At 41.3% G+C, this 21,327-nt stretch overlaps 1 protein-coding gene across 1 annotated transcript; it reads right to left on the reverse strand.

Annotated features, from left to right (window-relative positions):
* Positions 1-4,559: 4,559 nt before the first annotated feature.
* Positions 4,560-7,229, reverse strand: LOC101144761 (macrophage-expressed gene 1 protein-like). Its single transcript, XM_019035812.3, is given in 3 exon segments — positions 4,560-5,092; positions 5,095-6,706; positions 7,053-7,229. Coding segments are annotated over 3 exon segments (2,322 nt in total).
* Positions 7,230-21,327: the final 14,098 nt, after the last annotated feature.

The raw sequence follows: 21,327 nt of genomic DNA on the forward strand, positions 1-21,327 counted from the left end.
AGAACGCTAATACAGCAGTTAATATTTATACTAAGTATGCTTTCTTAGTTCTCCATGCCCTTAGCACTATCTGGAAAGAGAGATGCTTCCTCACAGCCAATGGGTGTCCCATTAAACACCATCAGGAAATTGACAGGCTACTATTCTCAATCTTCTTTCCATAGGAAGTGGCAGTAATACATTGTAAAGGCCACCAAAAGGGGACAGATAAAATAGCCGAGCGAAATAAGTTGGCAGACCAAGCTAAATTGGCAGCAAGAGTGCCCCATATTTCTGATCCACTTGAGGTCCCCCTGATCTGGACAGGCTCCATAAAAGAAAAACCCTCAATATTCTCCTGTGGAGACATAATGGACCACCTCTCAGGGAAAGAGCTTTCAGCTCTCAGGGTGGTGACAATCAGAGGATGGCAATAGGTAAAAATTTATTTAAAACGATCAAACAGATACTTAATGTTTATGAGGCTTGCCTTAAAAATAACTCCAACTAACAGATTCTTCCCCCAGAACACAAAGAATAGGAGCCTATTCTTTTCCAAGGAAAGACTGGCAGATGGATTTCACCCATATTCCAAGGATAAGGGACATCCAGCATCTCTTCGTATGGGTGGATACCTTCAGTAAGTGGGTAGAAGTATTCCCATGCCAGACAGAGAAAGCCTCTGAGGTAATAAAAGTACTAATCAATGAGATAATTATTTGCTTTGGACTGCCTAAGTACCTCCAGAGTGATAATGGTCTCGAGCTTACTGAACCACAGGGCAATTTCCTCCCACACTTAGCAAGGAAACACCTGAGTTAAATAAAAGAGCCATCCCTGCGATGTTTAATGTCACACCGATGCCCATTGCCAGGTTACCAGATATAATTTGGAGAGTCTCATGCCATCTCTGCCTTTAGCAACCTGGTCAAGTATCTGCTGGACTTCTAGGCCACAGAAAGATGGCCACAGAGGGGTGAAGAAATAGGCTGAGGGTTCTTGGGAAGAAAGACACAATGAGGCAGTAGAAGGTGGGGAAGAAAAGAAGACGGACTTTCACAATGGAATTAGGCATTGGGGAGAGATCAATTTCCCCATGTCAGGGAGAAGAAGGTATAGGTGGGGAAAGGGGTGGCCAGGAGCAGAAGGAAGAGGACTCAAGATGGAAAGGGAGCCGCTGTGCCTGTGGCAATACCACTTGGAGAGGTCGTTTTCATACCTTCAAGCCTTTTCCCCTGGGTTTTGATTGTGTCGGTGCCCCATTTCTTGTCCTCTCTACAGATGTCCAGTGAGATTTCCTCATCCTCGTGCTGTTCTTGTGTGGCTTTCTGGGCAGTAGGGATCTTGAATTTCCTTTCTAACACTATGCCCAGCAAGGCGGGGACCATTCCTCTGCCCTTTCTCTTGTGCCAACCTGGAAAGGTGCAGTCTAGATTTCAGTGAGAACCCTGCCAGCTGAGACCTGTGCATCTACTACCTTGACACAGGGTGTTTTCCCGCCAGAAGCCCTGCTGTGCTCTCCTGGCCCAAGTAAGGGATTCCATGCCTTCCCTTTCATGGTCTTAGCACCAGCAGCCTAGTTTCGCCCTTCCAGAGTCTCCAGGGATGGCAAATGTAAGTGGAGACAAACCTCGTCAGGTGCCCATCCCCTAAAAGGTTAATTGTGTATACGTGGCTGTGGGTGCCTTTGTGTTTTCATTCTCTTCCCATTTTTGTTAAATTTGGTTGTCTCTGTGGTTTTATACTTGGTCAAAAGTACTCGTCTCGGTGATGCACTGTTGTATGCATGAGAGAATTGGGGGAATGCTCATGTGGTACAAGAAAGAACCCCTGACCCCTTTCCTTTTCTGTAGTTCCCGGCATTAGATTGGGGGTTCTGGGAGAGGCAGGTGAATGTCCTAATGTGAATTGTTCTGTTTGTAACTGGAGTGTTTTGAAGTCCTTGGTGTTGCTCTGAGAGAGGACATCGCCACCTGGTGTTCATGAGGTGTCTGTGCAGAACAATAAACGGCAAATGAACAACCACAAAATTGTTGCTGTTGTTAACCTTCCGCCTTTTGTAGATTAGTGCACCTATTCTGTGAGGGATTTGGGTTATCTTCCTGAGGGCAACCACAAGCCCTGCCACTGGGTGCGGGAAAAGTCCCTTCAGCCCCCACTTAAAAAATATATCTTCCACATTGTTTTCACCCACACATTTGACCTGGTTAGACTCTTCACCTAACGGAACAGACAATATGGCTGGGAAAATAAGTAAGTGAACATGTGGGAGAAAAACCATCTTTAAAATTGTGAATGTTCATTTTTAAAGGTTCCTTCGCCTGACTGCAATATGAAGTATGTTTGAATTGTTGCTTCTGCCTGTTGTTTCTCAAATAAATGTTTAATGTTAATCATCTCAAAACTGACAAGAACACAAAAATAAAATGTAAATGCAGAGCCTCCTTTGTCACCCAAATCTGTGTCTATTTCTGATAGTCCATGGAATGTGGTTTTCTTGGAAGCCAGGGTTGGTCTCCCCACAGACCCCAGCCTAAGGTTACCAGTTAGGGACCCAGGACTTGGAAGGCAGAGCCTGTGAGCTCTTGCATCAGGGATCTGACTCCGCAAAACGACTTGATGAATGCAACTGGCAAACTCCCATGTTCGGACTTCATATGCATGAGCCGTTGGACAGAGGGTTTCTTAGTACATACTTTAATGCATATTTATGTGCAATCTTGTTAGTGGGAATATAAGTTTGTGAAGAACTTCTCATTTCAATAGGCAGTTAATTCATTAAAAGCCTGGGAATTTGGGGCTATATTTTTCCTTTCTGACTCAATAATCTTCAAAGAATTCATAGGAAAGTCAGTATTTGCAGACAAGTGGTTAACTTGGCTAAAACGTACAAAACACTCAGAACCCACAAAACACTCAGAGGTTTAGAAGAACGTTTTAATGCTTAAGAGGCAGAGTTAAGTAAAGGGGCTATAGAAATCAGTGTCCTTGGCTGGGCAGTCAGGAGAGCAGGGCTCAAATTCTGTGACTCACTTCTCTGTATCTCAGTTGGAAATGAATGGGTATCCTGCTTCCCACCTTCCCACACGCCGTGATACTTCAAACTCCTTGGATGAAGGGCCTCTTTTCAGCCCAAGATCTTGATTGTGAACATTAACAAAGAGAACAGTCATCCTTCATAGAAGATAAATCAGTAATGATATTTGATTCGGTGAATAAATGTATCCTTTAAAAAACATTTTGTGGGGAAACATGACAGTAGTGGAGTAATTACAATCAGATGAGATTGGTATTAAAATTGAGTAAAGCCCCAACTATTGCCAACTGACAATCGTGTCCTGCTAACTGCCCCAGGGCTCTCAGCCTGGAACTGAAATAAATGTGTTACAAATGGTGCTGGATGCATTTTTCAGTTCATTTGAAAACATGGATTTGATCGTGTCAGCTCCCTTTCTGTGGGGAAAAAAAGTAGGGTCCATAATTGGTGTTATCTACTCTGTTTTGGTCTTAGGGAAGAAATAATACTTAGATGTGGGCTTACTTTAACTTCTTGCCTTTTTCACACCCAGAACAATGCAAACTTATTGAAATGTGGCGTGTGTGTGTGTGCATATAACAGGAAGACGGGAAGGGTAAGGACCATCCTTGGAAGAGGAAGGGGTTGTACTTTGGTAACATAGAACATAAATCCATAAAATTTGGTCTATCCAAATCTACAGCTCCTTTCAATGCCCCATTTGTGATGAGCTAACAGGACGGAATCAGGTAGTTGGTTGTGGGTAAGAATTTCAGTTTCTCTTGAGCACGAGAATCTTTTTCAGTTTTTATCTGTCTTTCCTTACTCCTTGTCTACAAACTGTCCCTTCCCCATTGACCTACTAATAGAAGCTTGTATGTTAAAATATTTTTGGAGGACTTCATGACACTAGTCAGAAGTCCAAGAGTGGTCTGGTCTAAGGAAGACTTCATGGGGAAGCTGGAAAAAAGTGGAATTGGTGCAGGCAACATCTTTCTTTTCAGATGCTGTTTAGATGACATGGAGGAGATAACACAGTCTGTCAACAGGGAGCCCTAAAAGTTAAAAAGCAGTGGCCAAGTAGGACTTGTGTCTTTTCAGGGTTTTGCCAGGCTCTAGAAGCATGAAATCCAGACAACTTTAAAGAGGGTGGTGGGGAGAGAGAGAGATGCATTTAAGCAGAAATTCTTACAGCACACACGTTGAAAACCACTGCAGACTTCAGAGTAAATGCATAGTTTCCAAATCCAAATGTTAACATTCCCCCTTCTCTGTTTTTACACGAATGCATTCAGGTGAAGAAAGTGACACATTGGGAAAGGACACCTGCTTCTTATTTTAGTCCCAGGATGGCTTTTGCTTCAAGAGTCCCAACTGTTCCCTCTCCCCAACCCCACCCTTGTCCATGTAGCAATATGAATTGCCTGGCCCAGAGACCTAAACAAGAAGTCACAAATTTCTATGTGATTTGGTCGCACTTGCCATTTCAACACTTAGGAAAATAGAAGTAATCAGAAATGACCATGCTGTTTGGAGATGAGAGAAATCCTTTTCAGGGAGAGATTTAAGCTGGACTCTGTCCCTGCTCTTGGTCAGGATTGTCTCCAGTTGCTGCAGTGCCTGGAACCAAACTCTGCCTCTTCCAAAATGCCAAGTATCCCCTCTTCTTGAATTTCCGGGTGCCATAGATGGCCAGGGTGATGACAACAGCCAGAATGGTGGTGGCTCCCACTACGATACCAGCCGTAGCCCCTCCTGACAGACCACCACCATCCCTATGGATGGCACTCATGGTGCTGCGCAGCTCTAATGGTTCTCCCAGCCTCCACTGGTGGGTCTGGGAATCTTTAATCTAGGATCTCACATTCTCAGAACTGGTCACTATGACAGTGTTGGCATCAGCCTCACTCATAAGGGGCGGCTGGGTGAAAGGCAGGAGACTAGCAGGGGGAAGGAACTTTTCTGTAAAGAGCCCAGCCTTGACACAGTAGGACACTTGGCATCCATTGCTGATGAGGGCTAGGTGCTGGCTGAAGCCTCTCGGACACTTTTTCAGGCAAGGTGCCCCTAAATCTTTGGATGTGGCTGGAACCACCAGGGGTTCCCAACTGTGCAGCTGAAGAACCCACCAAAAGGGACCGCAAACCTGCTTCCCAACTCATAGTCCTGGGAAATGCATACCTTGAGGTTTTCAAAGAGTCTCCATGGAAAGTAGCCAGTTGGGCATGACTGTGCATTTGTCATGGGGTTTATGCTCTTGCTGTTGAAGAGGCCGCTGAAAAGCAGTCCTGAGTTGTCAGGCACTTGGCTACTGGCCACACACCAAAAAGCCCTAAATTCACCCTTTGCCACCTGGAACACATCTTCACACACGGTCTTGCAGAAGACAAGGAGGGTGCACTTCTCATGACACTCCAGGTGGTTGTAACACTCCTCGCAAGTCTTGGATAGCAGGTGCACCGAGGAGCAGCCAGAGGGGCAGGAGAAATCACCAGTGAGTGGATTCTTCTGCTCCAACTTTGGGCAGAGAACAACATTTTTATTCCCTGAGAACTGGCTGCATTTCTGATAAACCCCACTGAAAGAGAAGTTGGTCATTTTCCCTTCGCAGGAGACATCATCAGTGTTGGCCTGAAAATTGAAGTAGGGAGAATTGAGATCTGTGCAGCCAGGGTTGGTATTGAATGTGTAATAGCGTTTCACAGCAGTTTCCACCGTCTTTGACACCTTCTTCACCAGGGGGCCTGGCAAGTCAGGCAGCATGTTGGGGTTGATGAAGAAATGCAGCGGCAGGCCAGAGCGGTCGATGGCCACCAGGTGGTTGGTGATACCCTGCTGCCAGGCCTGGAGGGTGATGCCTGGGTAAAAAGGAACCCCTCCAGTGCTCTGCACCCTGGAGTTGGTTCAGTTTGAGAGGTAGCTCTTGGTGAGGACATTCTGCGAGGTATGGTTTTCCTCAAATGTGAAGTTCACAGTGTTTTGGAAGGCAAGTCCAGCAGAGGCGGTCGCGGCACTACGACTGCTCTGGCTGTCTTGGAAGAAGGAGGCCTTGATGTGGTCCTCCTGAATAAGAGCAGCCCCAGCGTTGACACTGGTGATGACATGGGTGCCATAGTTGAGCACCAGGAGTTCTGCCAGGTAGGTGGCCATCCTTGTCTGGTTGTTCTCTAGACGGTCAGAGATGTCAAGGAGCTCCTTCCTAAAACCTGAGCTTAGCTCTAAAGTTGGGTTGATTTTGACTGTGTAGACAAGGTTTCTAACCTGAACTCGGGTAGTTATAGCTTTGTCCTTCACTTGAAGTGTTTTCATTCTCTGGAACTCAGCAGAGAACTTGGCATTGACTTTGGAATAAAGACAGAAATCTGTGTTGATGTAGTAGGAGATACTTCTCTGGTAATTAACCCAAGATTCCAGGATTTCTGAGTTGATCTCCAGGTTGCTCTGTTTCTGGGGAATGGTGAGGATTTCATCAGAGATGATATACTGTCCATCCTCAGTTGTCCTGCAGTTGGTGTAAGTCAAGTCCATCACCCATCCCATATCCACATTCCGCAGATTGTCCCAGCCCCCTCCAGATAGGACTTCCAGGATAGGCAGTTTCCAGGCATCATTGCATTTTTGAAATCCAACTTCATCTGTCTCTCCCAAAGGCTTGCCTGATGTAACCCATGCTGCCACTGTCCAGAAAAGGATGGCAGCCCTGAAGCTGTTCTTGGCTCAGACAGCCCCAGCCACACAGGAGCCTACACAGTGGCCAGCAAGCTTCAGGCAAACTAAATGGAGAAAAAGAAAGCAGCTGTGGATACAGTTCTCCAAAATTCAACAGTTCTCCAAAAGCTACCAGTTTCTCTTTAAGCTAATCTAATTGCAAAATAAGGAAATGAGAGTTGGTTAGAATATTAAAGTCCATCAGGACTTTGAATAATTTATGCCATGCTAAACATGCAAACACAGCCCTACATGCCTAACAGTTAACTATCCTAATTTTCCCCCAGCCCTGACTGGTTACTCTGCTGCAGGGGTGTGCACTTAGAAAAACTGTGACCCCACAACCTACTGCTTCCTCCACCAGAAAGTTTGTCTTTTCTTTTTTCTCACTCTCTTGGACTTGATGTTTTATATTTTCCCCGACTGCTGTTTCCTGGGACTCCAATACCAGTTTCCTTTTACTGGAAACACAGAGGCAAATGACAACATCATCCTTACTGAAACACCCTGCCTCCACCACACCCATGCAAGCTGTAAGTCAAGGCCAACCCGATTTCCCATTTGCCTGGGGGTGGAGGCTGTTTCCACAAAAGAAAGGAGTGAAACTCTTGGACACTTGTCCTGTGGGTTTCATTGTTACAAGCCCTAATAGTTCTGTCTTTGGGGATGACATTATCTGGGGCAGAGCTGACAGGGCCTGAAGAGGATTCTGTTAAAATATGCTGAAAAACCCCAGTTTGCATTGTTCTAAGCATTCAGGGTGAGAGCAAGGGGCACCTATACTGACCTGTTTTCTTTCAGGTAGAAATATTCAGGACAAAACCACACTGTTATCTAGATTTTGATTTATCAATGGCAGACAGGGGTCAAGGAACATATGTGTATGTCTACACACATTTATATAGCCCCTGTGTGTATGCATTTTGCATGAAGTTGGTACCTGTCATCCTGTCATACCTTTAATTTTTCATTCCATTGCTAAGTGTGTGTATTCAGTTTAGGTGCATAAAAAGAATGTGGCTCTTCATTACTCAGTATTTTTTCTAAAAGAAACAATTCATTTGTTACATCATTAGAAGAATATAATTTCATAAATGTCTTTTCATATGCCAATGCCAGCTCTATTAGAGCCCATAATTTAAAACAATGTTTCCAGGCCCATTGATCTGGTGCCAGGATTGATTGAGACCCAACTCTGTTAATTCTTGAGGACAGTTAAGCTGTGTCTTAGTACACTTAGTGGTAGCTGGGGAATCCAGGGGAGTTAATGAAGCTCCCAATTGCATCCTTAACATTCCCAAAATTATACCATGTACCTGATGCGGTGTGGGACTGAAAAAGTCAGGTTGCAATTCACAGGTATCACTACACCATCACCTGTATGCATCCTGGAAAGAAGATTCCAAGGAATTGAATTCCTCTGATGGTCATTGATGCAACTAAGAAGTGTTTTTAGAAAGAACGAGGCTAGTTGCCTAGCTTCCCAGGCTTGGCTTCACTAGTTATTATAAAAACCATGATGGTGTTCTGTAAATCCAGAAATATTGCATTCTGGGTCTTTTTTTTTTTTTCCAATACAGGGTCTCGCTTATTTCCTAGGCATGGTCCCACTATGATCACGGTCCCATGATCAGCATGGGAGTTTTGACCTGCTCTATTTCCAACCTGGGCCTTTTTACCCCGGCTTAGGCAACCTGGTGGTCTGCTCCAGGAAGGTCACCATAGTGATGCTGAACTTAGGGAGGACACCCGATTGGCATAGCACACTACAGCCCAGAACTCCCGGACTCAAGCTATCCCCTTGCCTCAGCCTCCAGAGAAGCTGGGACTACAGGCATGCACTACTGTGCCCATCCATTCTGAGTGTATTTGTGCCACGGTTATCATGCTTCTGGGAGCTGGCACCAGCTATCAAGAGAGATTAATTTATGAACCAGTGCCCAGTCTATATTTGGCTAGAGAACCAAACTTTTGCAAGATATTCTCATTAATTTATAAATCAGTTAGTTATAAATATATTCCTCAGCAGCATGATCACAGAATTAGAAAAATGAGAGTTGAATGCCCTTGAGTACTTCCAATAAATCTGTTGAAATATATCCACATTTCTCTTCAAACTATTTCTCGGATTGTTCATCAAAATTAGAACACTCTCTCACTTACACCACTTTGGAGACAAGCTGACAATTTGCTACCCTCTCCTTTCTCTTTAGTAGATCCTGTTGAGCCTTCACTCTCCTGAAATGAGAATACAAGCAAGGTTAATACAAATAATTCTATATTCAGGTGTTCCTATTTCTCCAGATGCCCAGTCACTGTAATTTTTATTTCTTCTACAGCCTTTGACTTCATTTTATTACAGAAAAAAAAGGAAAATAGCTAAAAGAACCAAAAAGAGTAAAATTACATTGTATTCTTACGACAAAATATTTTACAGCCACCACAATTATTTCAAACAACTTTAATAGCATGAGAGATTCTTATGTCATAATGTTACTGAAAAGCGGTCCTGATCCAGATCCCAACAGAGGATTCTTGAATCTTACACAAGAAGGAATTCAGAGTGAGTCCATAGAGTAAAATGAAAGCAAGTTTATTAGAGAAGTAAAGAAACAAAAGAATGACTACTCCATAGGCAGAACAGAGGCATGTGCTGCTTGACTAGGAATACTTATTTCTTGATTATATGCTAAACAAGGGGTGGATTATTCATTAGTTTTCCAGGAAGAGGGTGGTCAATTCCCAGAACTGAAGGGTCCTCCCCTTTTTAGACCATATAGGTTAACTTCCTGACAACGTTGCCATGGTATTTGTGTAAACTGTCATGGCACTGGTGGGAGTGTCATTTAGCATGCTAGTGCATTATAATTAACATATAATAAGCAGTGAGGATGACCAGAGGTCACTGTCATTGCCATCTCAATTTCGATGGGTTTTCACCAGCTTCTTTACTGCATGTTGGTTTTTTGGTTTCTTTTTTGTTTGTTTCCTTACTTTTTGAGACAGTCTCTGGCTCTGTTGCCCAGGCTACAGTGCAATGGCACAATGTCAGCTCACTGCATCCTCTTCCTCCTGAGTTCAAGCAATTCTCCTGCCTCAGCCACCTGAGTAGCTGGGACTCCTGGCACACACTACCACACCCAGCTAATTTTTGTGTGTTTAGTAGAGACAGGGCTTCACTGTGTTGGCCATGGTTGGTCTTGAACTCCTGGCCTCAAGTGATCTGCCCACCTCAGTCTCCCAAAGTGCTGGGATTACAGGTGTGACTCATGGCGCCCGGTCAACTGCGCATGGTTTTATGAGCAAGATCTTATGACCTATATCTTGTGCCAACTTCCTATCTCATCCTGTGACTTAGAATATCTAACCTACTAGGAATGCAGTCCAGTGGGTCTCAGCCTTATTTTAGCCAGCTCCTAGTGAAGATGAAGTTGCTCTGGTTCAAACACCTCTGACATATTTCCCCCATCCCTTTTATAAGAGAACCCTTAATCTTAAGGGTTGTAGAGGGATGAAGATCTATCCTCTGTAATTTTTCATGCTGAATAGGGGCCAAGATATTTCTGCCTAACTGTTAGGGTCTCTTGTATTCAGGGTAGAAAGGAACTCAGTAGGAAAGCACCAGTATGGTGAGGGCCATTCATAACTCTGACAAAAGGTGATATCTGGAAAATTAATAAGTATTCAATTTATGAAGACATTTCAGTAAGCTTATTGTGCATTCCTACACAAAGAGTACAACAGCAAATATGATCCACAACCATAAAGCAAAATAAGTAAAATTGTCCCAAGTAAACTAAATAAGATGGCGTTCCATGAAATGGGCAACTGTTGGAACCAAACTGATATGGGGTTACTAGCTGATTCCAATATGTGTCCAGAGCTAGAATATTGAGCTAGGTTTTTGCATTACCTATCCCTCTTGTTTTTTCTGAGCTACAGCCAGAGACCACTGGTTGGTTCACAGGAATAAACATAGTCATTATAAATTGCAGAAAAAAACTCAAAAACAACTGATGAGAGAAAGTAATAGCGTGTGTACCATCATTTTTGAAACACAATCTTTCCTCTCTCTAGTCTCCCATTTTTACTAATGATAAATTATGGTAAGACCAATTTACTTTATTATACTTGACCTGATTATTTGTATAAAGTGCAGCAAGAATAATTAGTTTTCACATAGGTTTTTAAAATTGGCTTTGATGGAACTCTGCTCCATAAGGAACCTCAGATAAGACCTTTTTTAAGGCAAGCTCAGCCATGGGTTTGTATACTCAAATACCTATGAGTTGAGCAAATTCCTCTCCTCTTGAGGTCCCAAGGTAGCTTGGGGCTCCTGGGCCTGTCAGAAAGTGACATTCTTTACTGATCACAGGTTAGAACCCTGTACAAGAACTGCGTAGACAAGATATCAGGCCAGTTTTCAAATTTGATTCCTTAAAGGAAAGCACTTTATTTCAGTCAAAGCTTTGGTAAAATAACCAGTTTCTCCAATTGTGTCCTCTTGCAAAAGAAAACAGATTCTTACTGCACTTATGCAAATAAGTATATTGCCATAAGTTAAGAATATTCATAAATATTTCAAAATCCTGGAGAAATCAGGTAGAGAAAAACAAATATGCTCCCTATTTTTTATAAGAGTATACTTTACTCAACTGTTAAAAGCTGTGAATAGTTTAATAGAAAAGTTTTCTTGGTTCTGCAAAACAAAACAAAGGATCAGAAAGGTCTTACACAAAGTCAAAAAAAGATTACTTCACTCTTCTATTAGTTCATTCCATATGGTTAACTCCTGTTCTGCTTAATATTCAAGAACATTTCAGCTCTCCATGAGTTCTGAAAGTTTTTTACTCTATTTTAATATCAGAAACCTGCATTTAAAAGCACCTATCAAAGTCCTATAACTGATTAAAAACCACCTTTTAAAGAGGATTAAATCAAGACAACAATTGTCTGTGGATGACAAAATGCCTTAGGGCAGCCTCTATTAAAACTCAATCAGCTAGGAATTTTGGTTTCTTCTGTGGCATACAACAATTTTTATTTTATTTTATTTTTATTTAGTTATGTACGTATGCATGTGTGTAAGTATGTATTTGTTTATTATTGAGATGGAGTCTTGCTCTGTTGCCCAGGCTGGCTGGAGTGTAGTGGGATGATCTCAGCTCAAAGCAACCTCCACCTCAGCCTCCTGAGTAGCTAGGATTACAGGCATGCAGCATCTATGCCCAACTAATTGTTTTTGTATCTTTAGTAGAAACAGGGTTTCACCATGTTGGCAAGGCTGGTCTCAAACTCCTGACCTCAAGTTATTCACTCACCTTGACCTCCCGAAGTGCTGTATTAAATGCATGAACCACCATGCCTGGCCACAACAATTTTATGTAACAATTATAATTATTACTGATAATGTACATTACATCATATCAGAATTATAGGTATTTCCTATAATTTTGTAACATGTACCAATAACATATTTATACAAATACAGCCCAAAGAGAACCAAACACCACTTCATATCTGACAATCCTCCTGTATGATTTTTACACCAAATAAGCCAAATTTCACCTTTACATTAGTGTACTATTAATGTTAAACCCAATTCTTGATAAAACCTTATAGATAAATCTAGCCAATTTTAATCAGTTTGACCATAAGATTCTCATAAACCTTTTATAACCCTTTACAAATTTTGTTAAAGTGCAGATCAGTGCTCTAAGAAAGACTGTTATTATTTTATTTCAACATTTAATTTACGGGAAAACTGAATAATGTCCCTTTAACTTCAGCCAATATGTTCACACAGAACTGCTTTTACAAGATTAATTTTTTACAAACCTTCCACAACTTGCTCAAACCTTTAGTTTTATCTTATCTAACTTAAAACAATCATTTAACCCTTTAATCTAGGCAACAAAATTTACATTCCCATGACTTCTTATATAATCTTTACCAAAAACACATTTCACCTTTCTTACACACCTTTACTGTAAAACTGTTTCTTCTTACACTTTCACTTTTCTTATACACCTTTGCTGTAAAACTGTTTCTTCGGGAAGTCTCAATTACTGTTATGATTTTATTTCAACATTTAATTTATGGGAAAACTGAATAATATCCCTTTAACTTCAGCCAATATGTTGACACAGAACTGCTTTCACAAGTTTAATTTTTTACAAACTTTCCACAAGCTGCTCAAACCTTTAGTTTTATCTTATCTAACTTAAAACAATCCTTTAACCCTTTAACCTAGGCAAAAAAATGTACATTCCCATGACTTCTTATATAATCTTTACCAAAAACACATTTCACTTTTCTTACACACCTCTACTGTAAAACTGTTTCTTCAGTAAGTCTCAATTACATGTTACAATGTTAACTCTTAGCAACTTTTACTTTTGGTGAAAAACCTAGTTAGTAAGCAATTTCAGTTACATTGAACAATTATCAAAAGTCAAAGAAGCAGTTTATGACCTTAAAGCATTTAGTAAACCTAATATCTGACCTGCCTAATTTAGACCAAATGTCTAAATTTTTGAAGATATTTTTATTTTACCAACAATCTTTAGAAATGTCTTTATTTACCAAAGATTACTCAAGTCACATGAACTAAAAGGCATTACAATTTTTATTTTTCTGACAAAATATTTGATTTAAACATTTATTATTTTTAAGCCAATTAATCAAAGCTGTTCCATATCACACACACAACACATAAAAATACACAGACAGAAGATCCAGTACTTGTAAGATTTTTCATTTTCCAGTTTCTTAATTGGATTGCTGGCTTCAGGGCAGAGACCTTGGAGAAACAGGGCCAAGAAAGCATGCAGGCTCTACAGCCTAATTAGCAGGCACAGCTGGAAGGCAAAACAGATCCCTTACACTTAAGTGTCTCTTTTTTATACCAGATCCTAGATCTCCAAAAGAGAAATGCTATGGAACAAGATGTTGCTATGATTTTGCTGTGCATTTTATTGCAAAGCAATCTAAAACCGATCTCCCATTCTGTGATTAGCCCATGCCCCAATGGGAGTCTTATCTCTCCGTGCAGGTGTGAGGACATCTCCATACCTTCCAGGTGGCCAAGAGCATGCTTCTCTAATCCAATCATGCAGTCACATATTCCCCCATAACTGCCATTAGATATCCCTCAAAGTATATTTTCTACCTAGTTATTACACACCAAAGCTCTCATAATGTGAAGTAATTTCTGATATTCCTCAGCAAGAGTCAAAAATGTCAGATAACACAATGCAAAACAGAACAGAGCCTTAGATTTTGAAAGGAATCTATCCACTTCCAATTCCTGGGGTTTCATGAGAAAAACAGAGGCTTTTCCCAAAATGGGGTCTGTGTTTCCTCCTGTTTTTCCCAAGGAGTCTCAGGCTTGAATATTCACTTTTAATTAAGCCGACTTTTAAGCATAGCACCCTTTAAAAAAAAAAAAAAAAAAGTCCTTTTAAATCTCTTATTACTTGACTTTAGCCAGGCCAAACAGCCAACATTTCTTTTGAACTTTACCAAACATAACCTCCCATGTAACCTCACAGATGCTCAGAGAAAACAAAATTCAAGACGGTTCGTGGAGGGGAGGAGAATTAACAAATTGTAAAGGTCACACAGATATCAAACCAGAAGGGACTCATTCCCTGTGCCAGAAATTGAACCCTGGCCACCATTGTAAAATGGCAATACCTTAGTTGCTGAGCTACAGCACTGGGCAGTCCCCATTACCCTTCCCAGAAGAAGCCTAGAGGCAGCCAATTTTGAGCTTCCAAAGGCTTTTAAGTGCTCAAGATAATTTTTAGGGCTAGCTGATATGAGTCCTCAAATTCCTGTTCCCTGGATGTTAGAGACCAGTTGAAAATTCTACCACGTGGTTATAGGCTCAAGGTCCCAAAGACATAAAACAAGATGAGAGGGAAACTTCATCCAGTTTTTTTTTCCAAGGACCTGCAACGAAGTTTGTAACTGACCAGTTTGCTGGGCTGGCTTAAACAGAGGGCTTATGGGGTCCTAGCCCCACATTCTATCCTAAGGTACCCCTCTTTATGACAGAATGATACAGAAAGACAAATTTATAGCACAAGGCATATCAGATTTGCTACAGCTTAAGACTAGCTTCAGAAATCTTTTGTCCCATTAATCAAATCTTCACAGAGCAGATAAATAGCAACTTTTTCCATTCATTCAGTTTTCACAGAGAGGAGAAAGGGAAGGGAGAAAAGTGTTACCTGCAGCAGAGTGGGAAAGGTGAGGAGCTCAGGGAGGCCAGAGAAAGACCCACCCATCACAGTGACACTGTAAAGTTCAGGTGGCCACTTGTCAGTCTCGAAAGATCTTTTCCAGCAGTCCCATCAGCTCTCAAGTTTCCCCTTTTAGGGAGACAAAAGCTCTTCATGTCCCATGGTCCTGCACATGCCTAATCCTATCACCCATAGAAATCAGCAAAGAGTTCAAGGCAGAATAATCCAAAGAGAATAACAGTTAACATCCCATAGTGCCAAACCTGTTCTTAGCCCAGAGGGACTTTACTGACAGGGAGCCTCTAACTCCTAAATCTTAGGAAGGATTCTAACCTTTCTAAGTTGGACCTTGAACCCAAGTTTGGTCAAGCATCTTTTCCTTTTATTAAGAGGGGCTTTTAACCCTGCCTGTCTTAGGAGAGACTCTAACTCCTCTAAAGCTGGCCTCTAACCAAATTAGAAATAAGAACATAGTGATTTCATGATTCTTTTTATTCTGGAGGGTGAAAACAGAAGGCCCTTGTGAAATTCTAAATATTCCCATTAAAAGATAGGCTAGAATTTGGCGGCCCATGCCATTTCACTTCTGTTCTCGATTAGCACTCTTTCTTCCACTATCTTTCACCTTCCCTGATCTATTTTCTCATCATCAGCTATTCCCTTTCTGCTCCTTTTTTTCTTTGCCTTTTGCAAATTTAGATTTGGAGGACACATGTTAGTGATTTGAGGTGGTGCTTCCACTGGACTAAAGAGGAGCTGGAGTGATGATGTGAGCCTGTCATCCCAGCTACTCAAGAGGCTGAAACAGGAGATCCCTTTAGCACAAGAGTTCAAGGTGACCCTGGGCAAAATAGTGAAACCCTGTCTTGAAAGAAGGAAGGAAGGCAGGAAGGAAAGAAACAAAGAACAAAGGAATGGATGGACAGATGGAAGGAAGGAAGGAAGGAAGGAAGGAAGGAAGGAAAGAAAGAAAGAAAAAGAAGAAAGAAAGGGAAAGAAAGGAAGGAAGGAAGGCAGGAAGAAGAAGAAAGAAGGAAAGAGAAAGAAAGAAAGAGAGAAAGAAAGAGAGAGAGAAAGAAAGAGAGAGAGGGAAGGGGAGGGGAGGGGAAGGGAAGGGAAGGAGGGACACTCTAATGTGGCGAAAGCTTAGCCTTTAGGCTTCCACACTCGTATTCCATATCATGGCAGACATAACTGAGCAGTCATACCCTTGATTTTCACTTTATTCTGAGGTTGCCTCGCCATTATTCTCAACGCAGTTCTCCAGGACATTCTAGTGAAAGCCTAGTTCATTAATCATTAAATAAATACTCCTTGAGCATCTGTTATTCATCGTTTGAAGAGTCTAGGAGACAGACTGACCCCTCAGAGCTATTGTTCCCTCTCCATCTGCCCTCCAAGCTAAGCTCTACAAGGCTTGAGCATTAGGACCAACCCACTTCCCCAGCCCATTTGCCTTCAGGCTTCCAAATGACATCAGCCTAACCTAAAAAGTGCCTCTTACATTCTCCTTCAGCTGAAAATGATTTAACATGAAGAGCTTTGCACACACAAGACTGGAAACACACAGTGGAATTTCTCTTATGTCCTTATTTCTCAGTCTCCACATCTTCCCTGTCACATGACTTCCTTCTTGAGGAAGATTTGAACAAAAGAAGAGACTGAACTGTGCTTGGTCTCTCTAAGTTAACTACAGGCAGATTTCATATTTCTAAATCTATTACATTATTGGGTAACATAAAGCCAATCTCACATTCAATCTTTTCCTCTTTTACCATGGGATATTCAGATAAACTTGAGCTAAAGCAAAGTAAAAATTGCCACCATTTTTCTTTCTACCTGAAATAACCATGAATAAGTTAAGACGAATAAAGCATTTTAAGTGGTTCTTCCATCACAGAATTATGCAGAATTGGGAGCTTTGGGTCCCCTATTGAAATATTCCTGTTGCCTCTTCTATTTGTTGGTAATCTCAATATGAGATTAAGAGCAAAGCCTGTATTGTGAGTCTATTCAGTCTCTAGACTTTGTTCTTGCTTTGCTAGTTACTCAAATATCTCAACTGCTAGAATGACAAATATGGATGGGAAATAGAGATTTCAGAATTGAAATATAGACAACATTCTAGCCCAACTGGTAACTTTGCACAAGTCCTGGAGTTTCCCTGAGCCCTCATCTTACCAACTGTGAAACACAAACAATAGGAGCTTCCTCTGTACAGTAGGTGCAGTTGCTAAGAGGATTGGCTGCAATCCTCCATGTAAAGCTCTACAAGGCGCAGACAGGAGCTCAATGTATATCAGCTCTCAGTTTTGCTGAGCTTGCTATGCAGTCTTCAGGATGGGAGTGGGGGAAGAGGCATGTTAGAGAGTCTAAGGAACCTGACTTTCTCCCTGGTTACCTATTTGACACTACGGGACATCATATTGACTCACAGAGACAATATGTTTACTAATATCCTAAACAAAGCCATGAATCTCTCTAAGGAAAACAATCTGATTGCAATGTCATCTGGATTAATGGCATAGGTAAATGAGAAGTGATCGCTTGCAGCCGGGCATGGTGGCTCACACCTGCAACCCCAGAACTTTGGGAGGCTGAGGTGGGTGGATCACCTGAAGTCAGGAGTTCAAGACCAGCATGGCCAACATGGTGAAACCCTACCTCTACTAAAAATACAAAAATTAGCTGGGCTTGGTGGCACACGCCTATAATCCCAGCTACTAGGGAGGCTGAGGCAGGGGAATTGCTCGAACCTGGGAGGTGGAGGTTGCAGTGAGCCAAGAATGAGCCACTGCACTCCAGCCTGGGTGACAGAGAGGGACTTCCCCCCACCAAAAAAAAAGAAGTGATTTAGTTTCTTTGTCAAAAAATTCACTTTAGGACTTTTTTAGAATGTGGTTGACAAGCATTTTCTTTAAATGATCAGCTAGTAAATATTTCAGGCTTTGCAACCAAATGGTTTCTGTGGTAACTATCTAACTGCCATTGTAGCACAAAAGTAGGTGATAAGAAAATGCATGCACATGAATTTGTTCCAATAAGTCTTTATTTACAAAAATAGTTTGGGGCTCTATTTGGGGAGGAACACTCAAGAAACAGAAGGAAGTGGGCATTGTGTAAACCCACAGGACACTACAGCTTCTTTCAAGGATTTGTGAAAGATGGTGGCCATACCCTGCTGATGTTGGCAGCTCTTCAACTTGCATCCAGACGAGAAAAATGTGTTACAGTTTCCCTTCTCCGCCCAAAATTCCATCAGTTTCTCCTCTGCCAGGGCCAGAGTCTCCTACTGTGAAGCTAAGCAAATTATACTCCCTCCTCGAGTTCCCAGCTCTGGGCATCACACCTGCATTCATGGGGTCTCTCTCTAAGGCTAGATATTGGGGAAATGATTACTATGACCAATGCAGTAGTTTGTAATTAAATCTTTTGTGTGGAAAAAAAAACCCTGAAAACCTAAAGAAACCTCTGTTTTTTCACTTCTTATTGTGGACTGAAGGGTGTAAGGATAGAAAACTAGAAGAGAAGACTGTGGTGTTTTACAATTCCTGCCTCCCTTGCCCCCTCCTTCAGAATAGATTCTCCTGTTCTTTGATACTACTTATCCATAGATCTAATTATCTATAGAATCAATAGAATCCTTCTTTCATGCCATTTCTACCTCCAGGCAATTTTTTGGCATCAGCGGGGACTCACTCAATTTTAAAGTGATTGTTAACAATTTGCCTTCAGACTCTCTCCAATTCAATCCTTCCTCCTTAATCTGCAAGTGAGCCTCCCTAAAGTACAAATCCAATCATGTCATTCTTTGCTCAAGAGCCTTCATTATTTTTGTTGTTCATTCATGGCCTGATGACATCCAAATTCCTTATCCTGATCCTCAAGGCTGTCACCACCCGGTGATACTTAGTGAACATGACATGGACCTCAAGGGGGAAAAATATGAGCAGAGAGCTATTGATTTGGCAAGAGCGAAGGAAGATGTGGTCTTACCAGCACAATTTCAACAGATTTGTTAGGGTAGAACTCACCAGTCTCAGATAGGGATATCTGGAATGGGGCTGAGAGGGGATTAGAGCAAAGCCAGGTATTGAAGGAAGTTATGCCAGTGTAGCAGTGAAAGGAGAGAAGAAAATGGAAAAGTAGGAACAGTAGATGGCAATGTCAAGCAAAGGAATCCTCAAAATTAGGGAAACAGGACCAGATTTTGAGACTGAAGCAAACACTTCAGTGTTTTTCAGAGAGGGATACTCTGAGGCAGTGCTCACGCTATCACAGCCAGTCATTGGTAGGGCCAGAATTTAGCTGACGCCTTCAGTCACAGGAAAAGACAGCTGCATGAGAACACAGGCTAGTGGTAATGGAAAGAACAAAGAACCCAGAATCAGGATGAGAGGGGCTTAAAGAGGGAGGCAGTGGCACAGAGGACAAAGCTGTAGAATTTTATACTTTTGCTTAAAGCATGTCTTGTCTGTCTTGGTAAGTAGCTGTTTTCGCTCATTGAAAATAATGTAAACAGTCATTTATTTATTTTACTGTGTCCAGGGTAAATAGAAGAAGGTGTTCTCTAAAATCATTCTCAGTCTTCAAATAGACTTATAAACCAGCCTGGTAAAACCTAGAAAATAGTTGTCCAACTACATCTGTAGGGCATCTGTGGCCTTCCACCCATAGTGTCTGCTGTCTGTTCTTTTAAGAGACTGATTCTTTGATCCTGCTTGGAGTGATGGGAGGGGTAGACCCTCTTCTGGGAAGACACAATGCTGTGGTATCCCCTGCTGATAGAGCTCACCCTGTGCCTTTCTTTAAAAAGCTTTCTGAGACAAGGAATATGGGTAAGCATGGAGTCATCGGGAATCATGCATCCAATTGACTCAATTAACTTGATGTACATTGCGACATCGAGTTATCCCTTAAAATGGACCTGAAAATAGCTCTGAAAATTATCCAGAGGTGATGTGACTTGGGAAAAATATAATCACCCTGAATTTGCTTGATCTTGAAAGTGGCATTTTGTTGGCTGGGCTCAATCTCAAGGAAGAGAGGCAGTTATGGCTTGGAGCCAGGCAGTTAGGTTGATGAATGTTCACTGGAAAGGGCTGCCCAGATGCACCCCAGATGGTGGGAAATACCTCATCTATGGGAGGCCATAAAAATCCAGACAAATAAAGGACACTTCTGTCTATGTGGACATTGAATGTTTGGGGAAGGGAAAAGGGGCAAAGAGGAGGGAGAGCTATAGGTCATGAAGTACCTGTTTATTTTACTGAATCATTAATTAGTACTGAAAATCTAAAATTAGTCTTGAAATTGTCTCTGCCAAATGAGGCAGGAAGACATAAAAAACAACATGTTCTCTCTGTGCACTGCCTACATTATATCTTTGATCGAGCTCTCAAGACATCACTCTTCTTAAATTGCTCATCAATAGATTCAGACAACCAATTTAAAAGCAGCCACGCCTGGCTGGAAATGTCAAAGAATGCCTTCTTACCCATTTATTAATAGGAGATGTTTATTTCTACTATCCTGGCTTTTTTGGATAGAGATGTATTAATCATTACACAGTCATTTTGTTATGAGATGGAACTGATTATCTGAAAAATGGACAAAAGGATCTTGGTAAAATTCACTTTATCACAATTGTCAATTTCCTCTCTTTGTCTTCAGAGCAAAAATGGTTTTATAAAGTTGGTGGTCTTCAGCTTAAAAAATAAAATATTGCTTAAGAGTCTTACAGAACAATTAGACTTTATTTAATATTTGAATCTACTTTAAACTGGTTTTATTAATTCTACACATGATGTGTGGCACTCTTAGTTGTAAGAGATTTTCTCTTCAAATAGTTTGCAAATTTTGTATACCATTCAAGAGGTTGTCTCTTCACTTTATGGATTGTTTACTTTTCTGTGCAGAAGGTTTCCAGCTTAAAGGTATTGCATTTGCCCATTTTTTGTTTTGGTTGCCTATGCTCTTGAGGTCTTACTAAAAAAAATCTTTGTCCAAACCAGTCCTAAAGCATTTTTTCAATATTTTCTTCTAGTAGTTTTATAGTTTCAGATCTTACACTTAACTCTTTAATTCATTTTGATTTGATTTTTGGATATGGTAAGAGAGGGGTCTAGTTTCATTATTCTGCATATAGATGTCTAGTTTTCCCAGTGTCATTTATTGAAGAGAGAATTCTTTCCCCAATGTGTGTTCTTGGTGGCTTTGTCAAAAATAAATTTACTGTAAATGGGTGTATTTATTTCTGGGTTTTTTACTCTGTTCCATTGGTCTGTATGTCTGTTGCTATGCCAGTGCCATGCTGTTTTGGTACTATAGTTTTGTAGTATAATTTGAGTCAGGTAATGTGATGCCTCCAACTTT

Source organism: Gorilla gorilla, chromosome 9 (assembly GCF_029281585.2).
Source record: "Gorilla gorilla gorilla isolate KB3781 chromosome 9, NHGRI_mGorGor1-v2.1_pri, whole genome shotgun sequence".
NCBI classification, from domain to species: Eukaryota; Metazoa; Chordata; class Mammalia; order Primates; family Hominidae; genus Gorilla; species Gorilla gorilla.